The following is a 12,032-nucleotide window of genomic DNA, read 5'->3' as shown; positions in this document are numbered from 1 at the left end:
ATTATGGGATATTATTTCTTCTATGAAGGGAAGATTATCTACATTTATAGAAGTATACAATTGTATTCATAGTATGAATATGCATGTATATAGCTACACATTTAGTAAAAAAAGGTAACCCCAAAGATCTGAGTTAACATCCATGGATTCAACATTTTCTCACCAGCTTTATAGAATGGAGGCTGTTATCTGCCAATTGTCCGAAATTGCTCCTTTATAGTTCTGGGAAATGTAGTTTAGGGAAGCTGAAGATTCTCAAAATTCTGCAGGTGCAACTCGAGTGACTGGCAGATGACAGCCTCCATTCTATAAAGCTGGTGGGAAAATGTCCTTCTCAAATAGAGATCATCCCCTGTTCTGATTATCCCCTTCTCTGAGTGGTGAAATGTAAGAGCATGAGATTTTGTTGCATGAAACCACTATTCAATGGTAGTCATATAATCACCAATAGCAGTTCCATACTGGCATGTGTACACTTGCTAGCACACCTCTCTCTACTATGTGAAATAGTAAATAAACATAAAAGCGAGGCTAATTAGATATTAAACAACACAGATGCTGTGGCTCCATCTCAGATCTCTCTGCCCTTCAGCTGTGAAATTTATCTGTGATTGCACAGTAGAAAAAACACAGTTCAGCTAAATAGGAGATGTGTGTGGGTTCATCATTTGTGCAAGAGATGGTGATTATATTATAATGTACTGATTGATGTAATAAACTTACTTTATTGGTGGTAATGATCATGGACCTGAAGGAAGACAGCTAGTTTACCAGAAATGCTACATTTGTAATACTGAGAGAGACTGGGGTTGAAGAAAAAAAAGTGTGATGTGTGCTTCAAAGTTACAGCCCATCAAAAAGCCATTTGGGGCCGCAGTTCATCCCTAAATCAAAGTAAAAGCATGCTAGGTGAACGCTTTATTCTTTGCTATGACAGCTGTTCACTATATCATTGAGGAGGTTGACTGCTCCAAGTGGGGCCTGTAAACCTATTGCGTTTAGGTCACAATCTGACTTACAAAGATGAAATCCAGAAGTCCAAGGCAAGCTTAGAGAGAGCTCACTTGTACAGGTAAATGCTGTCTCACAATTCTGTCAATTAACAGATTTAAATGCCAATGAAACAGTGTTAACAAGATCTGCTTTAAAATAAGCACATGACAAAGGCTCCTTGAAATGAAATGAAATACCAGGAGATGAATAATAATGACATATCTGGAGGCATTGATAAAGACAAGGCTTAAAGTACTAAAGAGCATGATCGCAGTTCTACTGTAAGCAGATGACTCAAATACATGTGATAAACCCGTATTAGAAGGCAAAGGTGTCACTGAACATCTCTTATAAACCTCAGCTTAGAATATTTTAAATACATTATGGGTACATGAAAATGAAATAAAATGATGACATATAAGTCATGCTAGATAGGAAACTATTCTAAAAGAAGTGGATGGAGGATGTTACTTCTTCCTTTGTTTAGGAAAAAGGGAGGCTATAACATGATCAAAATGCAAACTGTAAGCAAATTATAAATAACTAGCTGTGCCCGGCCAAGTGTTGCTGTGGTGAAATATGGTGGTGTGGGAAATAAAGTATTGAGGAATTGGTGGTAGTTAAAGTAAAGGGTAAAGGTTTTCTCCTGACATTAAGTCCAGTCATGTCTGACTCTGGGGGTTGGTGCTTATCTCCATTTCTAAGCCAAAGAGCTGGTGTTGTCCATAGACTCCTCCAAGGTCATGTGGCATGACTGCATGGAGTGCCGTTACCTTCCCGCCGGAGCAGTACCTATTCATCTACTCTCATTTGCATGTTTTTGAACTTTAGGGTTGGCAGAAGCTGGGGCTAACAGTGGGGGCTCTCTCCACTCCCCCAATTCAAACCTGCAACCTTTCGGTCCAGAAGTTCAGCAGCTCAGAGCTTTAACACGCTGCGCCATCAGGGGATTTTATTTCCTAAAGCTTGTGAATATACAATATTTCTGATTGGTTTTATTTTTTGTCTATTGGAGGCAAGTATGAATGCTGGAATTAGGCAAAATGATTAGCATGTAATGGCCTTGCAGCCTTAAAGACTGGCTGTTTCGTCCCTGAGTGATTTTTTGTTGGGTGGTGTTAGCTGGCCCTGATTGTTTCCTGTCTGGAATCACCTTGTTTTCAGAGTGGTGTTGTTTGCAATATTTTATGTGCTTCTACTGTCTGAGGCCCTCAGAAAACAGAGGATTTGCCAGACTTTGGTGATGGGAATACTTTGTTGGAAGCTGTTAGCTGGCCCTGATTGTTTCCTGTGTGGAATTCCCCTGTTTTCAGAGTGTTGTTCTTTAGTGTTCTGATTTTAGAGATTGTATTGTTTTGTTTTATTATACCACAGTAATGTTTATATATTCTGATTTTAGTATTTTTGAATACTTGGAGCCAGATTGTATTCATTTTCACGGTTCACAGCAACATAATAATAATAATAATAATAATAATAATAATAATAATAATAATAATGATGATGATGATGATGATGATGATGATGATGATGATGATAATGACTTTGGTAATACACACTGCTTCACTCCATTCTCAGCTTCCTTTGTGGAAGAATCCTTTCTTGGGAGGTGTTAGCTGGCCCTGATTATTTCCTTTGTGGAATTTCCAATTTTCCTGCTTTCAGAGTTTTGCTCTTTATTTACTGACCTGGTTTTAGAGATTATATTGTTCTGTATTATTCTACCACAGTAATTTTTTCATATTACTGTAGAATCTCACTTATCAAACATTCGCTTATCCAATGTTCTGGATTATCCAACGCATCTGCCTTTTAGTAGTCAATGTTTCTGTGGTCAATGTTTTAAATTCATTGTGATATTTTGGTGGTAAATTTGTAAATACAGTCATTACTACATAGCATTACTGTGCATGGAACTACTTTTTCTGTCAAATTTGTTGTATAACATGTTTTGGTGCTTAATTTGTATAATGATTACCTAATTGATGTTTAATCGGCTTTTCCTGAATCCCTTGTTATTATCCAACATATTCACTTTTCCAATGTTCTGCCGGCCTGTTTATGTTGGATAAGTGAGATGCTACTGTATATTTATCATCTTATATTATCTGCTTAGGACTGGATTATATGAGGCCCATTCTACACAGCTGTATAAAATGCATACTGAAGTGGATTATATGGCAGTGTGGAGTCAAGATATTCCAGTTCAAAGCAGATAAATGGGTTATCTAGCTGTGTGGAAGGGCCTTGAGTCTACACTGCCATATAATCCAGTTCAAATCTGATAATCTGTATTTTGTAGGCAGTGTGGATCAGGCCTAAGTGAGGCCTAACTCTGCCTGTCCTCTGGGTTGAGTTGGTTGCTAGGAGACCAAGTGGACAGAGCTTAGCTTTCTAACTGGCAGCATTTGGATAAAAACAATTATTTCTCTCCCTCTAATTAGTAGTTTATTTTTCTTTTCTTTTTGTTGTATCAACCTAGAGGAATGGATGATGGGTTGTGCTGCCAAATTTTGAAGTTGGGGGGCCTTTAGTTTTGTTGTTTTGTCGGTTGCCAGGATTCCATCACATATATATATATATATATATATATATATATATATATATATAATTTATTAAACCATTAATAACAGTATAGATCTGATTTTTGCCATTCAGCTTTGTGGGCTGTACACTTCTGCAGATGAGAAGAATCTGCAGAGAAGGTCTCATGATGCTGTTCTTCCCTGTCTTCCAACCTACCCATTTTCAGTTCTCTATGATGAGGAAGATCTGCTCTGGTGACAGACAAAAGAGGACCTTGACAAAAATAGACTTCTTTCATTCCCTCTTGCAGAAGCATCTAGATGCTGGAACAGGAACTTTCACTGGACCAAACTGTACCATACCATGTTGAAATCATTTGCTCTCAATGCTAAACCATCAGATGGTGAATGGCAATTCCTATGAGTCAAATCCAGAGCAGCCACGAGTGAGAGAGGATGGGAACTGCAGTACAATAATGTTTGTTGGGCCCAGTTCTGTTTATGCCACAGTGCAACATGTCTCATGTAACAAAAATAAGTTGGCTGAACAAGTAGTTTTGTTTTGCTTTGCTTTGCTTTGTAGGAATGCCAACATTGTACTTGAAAAAAGTATATCTGCTTGGATGGATTGCTGTATACATGTATGTATATGTGCATTCAAGCTGCATAGGGAAGGAGAATTCACAACTAAGCCTAAAGATTCAATACTGGATTCATTAAATGGTAAATTGCAGAGACTTACTGAAAATGTAGGTAAAATATGTATACAGTATTCAAAGGGATACTTAATCTATATATATATAAAAGAGTGATGGTATCAGGGCAGTGGACAAAACAACAAAACTACAGGCCCCCCAACCTCGAAATTTGACAACACAACCCATCATCCACGCCTCTAGGTTGATACAACAAAAAGAAAAGAAAAATAAAGTCCTAATTAGAGGGAGAGCAATAATTGTTTTTATCCAATTGCTGCCAGTTTAGAGGGCTAATCTCTGCCCACTTCGTTACCTAGCAACCAAGGGACAGCCAGGTTTCAGTTAGGGGACAGGCAAATTTAGGCCTCACTTAGGCTTCTTCCACAGATTATCTAATTTGCACTGGATTATATGGCAGTGTAGACTCAAGGCCCTTCCACACAGCTATATAACCCATTTATAATCTTATATTATCTGCTTTGCACTGGATTATCTTGACTCCACACTGCCATATAATCCACTTCAGTGTGCATTTTATACAACTGTGAAGAAAGGGCCTCATATAATCCAGTTCTGAGCAGATAATATAAGATTAGAAATATACAGTAGACTCTCACTTATCCAACATAAACAGGCCGGCAGGATAAGTAAATGGGATCAGCAACTCTTGATCTAATCTTAACAAATGTGGAAGACCTGATCAATACAGTTGAAGTGGTTGGATCCTTAGGGGCAAGTGACCATGTGCTCCTGCAGTTTGCAATACAAAGGAATGCTGAAACTAAGACAAGTCAAACACACATTCTGGACTTTAAGAGAGCTGACTTCCAAAAAATGAAGGAATTACTGAGCAGCATTCCATGGACGCCGATATTAAAAAACAAGGGAGTTAAGGATGGATGGGAGTTTTTCAAAAGTGAAATACTCAAGGCGCAAATGCAAACAGTGCCAACAAAGAAAAAAAATAAGACAAGTGCAAAGAAGCCAGAATGGATGTCCAAAGAACTTCTAACTGAGCTAAAGCTCAAAAGTGACATGCACAAGAAGTGGAAAAGGGGAGAAATCACCAAAGAAGAATTCAAACGTATAGCCAACACCTGTAGGGAAAAGGTTCGCAAGGCTAAAGCGCAAAATGAGCTCAGGCTTGCCAGGGACATAAAAAACAACAAAAAAGGCTTTTTTGCTTACGTTGGTAGAAAAAGGAAGAAAAAGGAGGCGATAGGGCCATTGCAAGGAGAAGATGGGGTGATGGCGACAGGGGACAGGGAAAAGGCAGAACTACTTAATGCCTTCTTTGCCTCGGTCTTCTCAGAAAAAGAAAGCCATCTTCAACCTCAGCAACACGGAATGGACGAAGGATTGGGGGAAATCCAACCCCAAATAGGGAAACAAGTTGTCCAGGAACACTTGGCCTCTCTAAACGAATTCAAGTCCCCAGGGCCAGATCAGCTACACCCAAGAGTACTGAAGGAACTAGCGGAAGTTATTTCAGAACCACTGGCAATTATCTTCGAGAGTTCTTGGAGAACGGGAGAAGTCCCAGCAGATTGGAGGAGGGCGAATGTGGTCCCTATCTTCAAGAAAGGAAAAAAGAACGACCCAAACAATTACCGTCCGGTCAGCCTCACATCAATACCAGGCAAAATTCTGGAAAAGATCATTAAGGAAGTGGTCTGCGAACACTTAGAAACAAATGCGGTCATTGCTAATAGTCAACACGGATTTACCAAAAACAAGTCATGCCAGACTAATCTGATCTCTTTTTTCGATAGAGTTACGAGTTGGGTCGATACAGGGAAGGCTGTGGATGTAGCGTACCTGGATTTCAGTAAGGCCTTCGACAAAGTCCCCCACGACCTTCTGGCAAACAAACTAGTAAAATGTGGGCTAGACAAAACTACGGTTAGGTGGATCTGTAATTGGCTAAGCGAACGAACCCAAAGGGTGCTCACCAATGCGTCGTCTTCATCATGGAAAGAAGTGACAAGTGGAGTGCCGCAGGGCTCCGTCCTGGGCCCGGTTCTGTTCAACATCTTTATTAACGACTTAGACGAAGGGTTAGAAGGCACGATCATCAAGTTTGCAGACGACACAAAACTGGGAGGGATAGCTAACACTCCAGAAGACAGGAGCAGAATTCAAAACGATCTTGACAGACTAGAGAGATGGGCCAAAACTAACAAAATGAAGTTCAACAGGGACAAATGCAAGATACTTCACTTCGGCAGAAAAAATGGAAATCAAAGATACCGAATGGGGGACGCCTGGCTTGACAGCAGTGTGTGCGAAAAAGACCTTGGAGTCCTTGTGGACAACAAGTTAAACATGAGCCAACAATGTGATGCGGCTGCTAAAAAAGCCAATGGGATTCTGGCCTGCATCAATAGGGGAATAGCGTCTAGATCCAGGGAAGTTATGCTCCCCCTCTATTCTGCCTTGGTCAGACCACACCTGGAATACTGTGTCCAATTTTGGGCACCGCAGTTGAAGGGAGATGTTGACAAGCTGGAAAGCGTCCAGAGGAGGGCGACTAAAATGATTAAGGGTCTGGAGAACAAGCCCTATGAGGAGCGGCTTAAAGAGCTGGGCATGTTTAGCCTGCAGAAGAGAAGGCTGAGAGGAGACATGATAGCCATGTACAAATATGTGAAGGGAAGTCATAGGGAAGAGGGAGCAAGCTTGTTTTCTGCTGCCCTGCAGACTAGGACACGGAACAATGGCTTCAAACTACAGGAAAGGAGATTCCACCTGAACATCAGGAAGAACTTCCTCACTGTGAGAGCTGTTCGACAGTGGAACTCTCTCCCCCGGACTGTGGTGGAGGCTCCTTCCTTGGAGGCTTTTAAGCAGAGGCTGGATGGCCATCTGTCGGGGGTGCTTTGAATGCGATTTCCTGCTTCTTAGCAGGGGGTTGGACTAGATGGCCCATGTGGTCTCTTCCAACTCTACTATTCTATGATTCTATGATTCTATGATTCTATATTGGATAATAAGAAGGGATTCAGGAAAAGCTGATTAAACATCAAATTAGGTAATCGTTATACAAATTAAGCACCAAAACATCATATTATACAACAAATTTGACAGAAAAGGTAGTTCCATGCGCAGTAATGCTATGTAGTAATTACAGTAGAGTCTCACTTATCCAACACTTGCTTATCCAACGTTCTGGATTATCCAACGCATTTTTGTAGTCAATGTTTTCAATATATCGTGATATTTTGGTGCTAAATTCATAAATACAGTAATTACTACATAGCATTACTGCGTATTGAACTACTTTTTCTGCCAAATTTGTTGTCTAACATGATGTTTTGGTGTTTCATTTGTAAAATCATAACCTAATTTGATATTTAATAGGCTTTTCCTTAACGCCTCCTTATTATCCAACATATTCGGTTATCCAACATTTTGCCAGCCCACTTATGTTGGATAAGTGAGACTCTACTGTACTGTATTTACAAATTTACCAGTAAAATATCACAATGAATTTGAAACACTGACTACAAAAACATTGATTATGAAAAGGCAGACTGTGTTGGATAATCAGAACATTGTATAAGCGAATGTTGGATAAGTGAGATTCTACTTTGATATGAAATAATTTCTAGGATAGAATAATGCAGAACAATATAATCTCTAAAACCAGGACAGTAATAAAGAAATAAAGAAATAAAGAAAGTAAATAAAGCAAGGAAATTGGAAATTCCACAAAGGAAACAATCAGGGCCAGCTAACACCTCCCAAGAAAGGATTCTTCCAGAAAGGAAGCTGAGAAGGCAGTGAAGCACTATGTATTACCAAAGTCATTATTATTACTATCATTACTATCCTTACTATTATTATTATTATTATTATTATTATTATTATTATTATTATTATTGTGTTGCGGTCAATCGTGAAAATGAATACAATCTGGCTCCAAGTATTCAAAAACACTAAAATCAGAATATATAAAAATTAATGTGGTATAATAAAACAGAACAATACAATCTCTAAAATCAGAACACTAAATAAAGAACAACACTCTGAAAATAGGGGAATTCCACACAGAAAACAATCAGGGCCAGCTAACACCTCCCAACAAAGGATTCCCATCATCAAAGTCTGGCCAATCTTCTGTTTTCTCAGGGCCACAGACAGTAGAAGCATATAAAATATCGTAAACAACACCACTCTGAAAACAAGGTAATTCCAGACAGGAAACAATCAGGGCCAGCTAACACCTCCCAACAAACAAATCACTCAGGGAGGAAACAGCTAGGCTTTAAATCTGCAAGGCCATTACATCCTAATCATTTTTCCTAATTGCAGCATTCATACTTGCCTCCAACAGACAAAAAAAAAACCAATCAGTAATATTGCATATTCACAACCTTTAGGAAATAATGTCCCCTGATGGCACAGCATGTTAAAGCGCTGAGCTGCTGAACTTCTGGACCGAAAGGCCGCAGGTTTGAATTGGGGGAACTGACAGAGCCCCCACTGTTAGCCCCAGCTTCTGCCAACCCAGAAGTTCAAAAACATGTAAATGTGAGTGCATCAATAGGTACTGCTCCGGTGGGAAGGTAACGCCACTCCATGCAGTCATCCCACATGACCTTGGAGGAGTCTACGGACAACGACGGCTCTTCGGCTTAGAAATGGAGATGAGCACCAACCCCCAGAATCAGACATGACTGGACTTAATGTCAGAGGAAAACGTTTACCCTTTACCTTAACTACCACCAATTCCTCAATACTTTATTTCCCAGAACACCATTCTTCGCCACAGCAACGCGTGGCCGGGCACAGCTAGTTGTTTATAACAGGACTTCTTGGCTGTTGACATCTATCATCATTTGGCTTTTACAAAAATTAATCTGGCCATTCAATAAAGAATGTGGTCTAAAACATACGATTATTACATTTTCTGCATGTTTCTACTTTATCGGATTTTCATTTCACTACAGCCCTGTTTAAGCATTCATAAAAAGATTTAAAATCAACATGTGAGATCAGTTGCACTCTTTATCTGGCCCTACCTGATATTTTCTTCTCATGTAATGGATGGTCATCTGAATTGCTGATCCTCTGGGTTGCCAGCTCCCCACATGACCAGAAATACTTAAAAATCAGGGTTGATTGTACAGTGATAAAACACACATATAGGTCACTGTCCCATTCATACTTTCTTTTTCCTTGCAAGGAAAGTGGCAACAGAGGGAGGTAAGCCTAACACATTCTCTTCCTTGCATGTTGTGGACATCATCACCTATAAAACTAATGTACTGTGAGGGAAAGGCTAGTTTCTCATTAGATGGTTACTTATGTATTGAGGATCTCACAAACACCAACAGATGGTATGAAACAGTGCACTCTATGCACAGGCTTGTAACCTTGACTACTCTTTATGAGAACTAGACCTGAGTAGCAATTCTTCAAATCACAACTATTTCTTACAGTTAAAATATGAGGTACCTTATCAGCTTTCACATCTCACCTATTGCTTTGAATTCCATTTTCATAAATGTGAAATTGTCCATCAAGTGGACATGCATTGGGTTTACTTCTGCATTACTCACGCAATCAAACAGAAAGACATAAAACTTCCATAAGCATCAGAATATCTTCTGAACAGGAACTTATAAAGAAAACATTAACTCACCAGACACTGTGAACTGGTAAGAGATAACAGTTGAAACCAGTATACTATGAGACTGTGGACTTGCTATAAGTTCTTCATTAGTGGCATGAGTACTCAGATGTTGTTGCAATGTACTGTCCATGGTTAAGGCAACCCAATTTCCATCTGGAGTTAATAAGTACTGTGGAACTGAGTGTAGCTGGACAGATAATACTGAATCAGATGTCCTATCAACTGAAAATTCACATAATGAATGCCTGTCAAGAAAATCAGCCACTGAGCCTGTCTGTGTAATGCCTGCATGTCTGAGATGCAAATCAACTCTCCCTTCGAAATGGGATGGCATGTGTGATGTAGACTCATTAGAATGACATGCAACATGGCTGTCATTTTCTTCTAGAGGAGCTTCACTTGATTGGAAAACAAAGATTGTATCCCCTTGACTCATTAATGGATGAATTTCCTTAATTGGATCATATGGTGGGTTGTTCAGTGTTGGTAGAATATGCATTGAAGTCAGCTTTTCTACATCAGTTAATTTCCTTGTCACATCACTGTTCCCTCTTTGAGAAGTTTCAATTGTTGAAAAAGATGGCTCCAAATGGAAGGTTTCTGAAAGAATAGTTGCTATACAGTCTGAATAAATACATGAGAAACCAGTGTTTAGTCTCTGTAAGGGTTTAGTCATATCATATTCTTCCAGCCTGGATTTATTTCTGCCTCTTTCAGTAGGATACCAAGAAGATACTTTTTTGAACTTCACTGATGGTGCTGTTTCAGAAGTTGAAACAAATGAATACCCAGAAGTAACAGCAGTAGATTTGATTAATGTATACCAACTGGTTAGCATTGTCAAGTTCACCAAGGATGCCTCATAAAATAGAGATTCTTTGCTATGTAAAACGTGATCTGAAGATTCATCCAAGAATTTTATATTAACTATGGTGTCCTTTATACATGTTCGATTGAAATTGTATAAAGAACCAGCAGACAGTGTGAGGAGCTCTGTAGAGATCTCATGGCTGAAAGATGACATACTAATATCTAAATATTCATTGGGAAGGGATATTTGTCTTTTGGATTCCTGTATCACTGATGAGCTAAAGCAGTCTGCCTTTTCCAAGTCAGTTGTTTTTGAGGGGAGAATAAATGTCATTGATGGCTTTAGTAAAACCCAGTCCTCATCTTCTGTTATTAGAGAGATGGCTGATTGCTGTCTAGTGATCTCATGAAATAAGAAAGACATAGAAAGTGTTGAGTGTGCAATTGCTGGAGTGGTCATCTGGGATCCAGGAAAAAATAATGAATGACTATGTGATTCAGTTTTGGTCTCTGGCATTACTGAGCTTGTGTCTGTGGCAGGTAAAGCAAGAATCTTTTGGTTTGCTACTGACAAACTTATTTGCGCAGAGGGAAGAAGAACTGTCATTAAGGACTTTGTGATGAATGAGATCCCATCATACTTATCTTGTGAGTGCATGACTAGTGTTGCATCTGGTGAACTATCATTCATCACCTCTGCCACAGCTGTTATGTTGAATTTTGTTCCTGTTGAATATAGGCCTATATACCCCAATAGCTGGGAAGTGAGAATGTCTGTGGAGGAAGTAAGCAAAAATGCTGCTGGAGACTTGCTATCAGCAATCACTGGTCCCAGTCCAAAGCTTTCAAATGATATGCTGGGCATTAATTTAGCCATATTGAAGGTTGCAAAACTCCCATGGTTGAGAAAGCCTGCCTTTTGAAGACCTTTAGAGGATTAAAAAAATAAGGGGAAAAAGTTAGATGAAAATAAAAAATGAACAACGTTGGCCCTAGGCTAGATCAGCAGCAAATGCATTGCTACCTGAAAACCATTAATTCTCACCCAGGCATCCTACAGCAGACAAATACAACTCCGTAAATCATATTCTTAATAATAGTGTAAAAAAGATTTTAGTGACCTCAAGAGCTGACTAAATGTAAACTCTCACATTATTCACATTGTGAGGGCTGTAGCCAGAACAAATAGCATTGCTTGGAAAATATTTATTAAATTGGCTAAATCAAATCGTTTCTGAGAATCAATACAAAAAAGAATAAATTACAGATCTATGCTATCAAGAACTTGAAGAGTTGACATGATCTGGAAAAGTTACAAAGATAATTATATTTACTAATTGGGTCACATTCATTTTGATTATCAACATC

The 12,032-nt window shown here is 39.1% G+C and overlaps 1 protein-coding gene across 1 annotated transcript in view; it reads right to left on the bottom strand.

The window, feature by feature from the left end:
* eys (eyes shut homolog) overlaps positions 1 to 12,032 on the bottom strand; it is an 804,562-nt gene that overhangs the window by 472,917 nt on the left and 319,613 nt on the right. The window contains exon 16 of the mRNA XM_062969072.1: positions 9,864 to 11,591. Within this exon, the coding sequence (XP_062825142.1) occupies positions 9,864 to 11,591 (1,728 nt within the window). The remainder of the gene's footprint in view (positions 1 to 9,863; positions 11,592 to 12,032) is intronic.

Source organism: Anolis carolinensis, chromosome 1, assembly GCF_035594765.1.
Source record: "Anolis carolinensis isolate JA03-04 chromosome 1, rAnoCar3.1.pri, whole genome shotgun sequence".
Taxonomy (NCBI): Eukaryota; Metazoa; Chordata; class Lepidosauria; order Squamata; family Dactyloidae; genus Anolis; species Anolis carolinensis.
The sequence above is the reverse complement of the archived record's forward strand: the minus strand, read 5'-3'. Positions and strand labels throughout refer to the sequence as shown.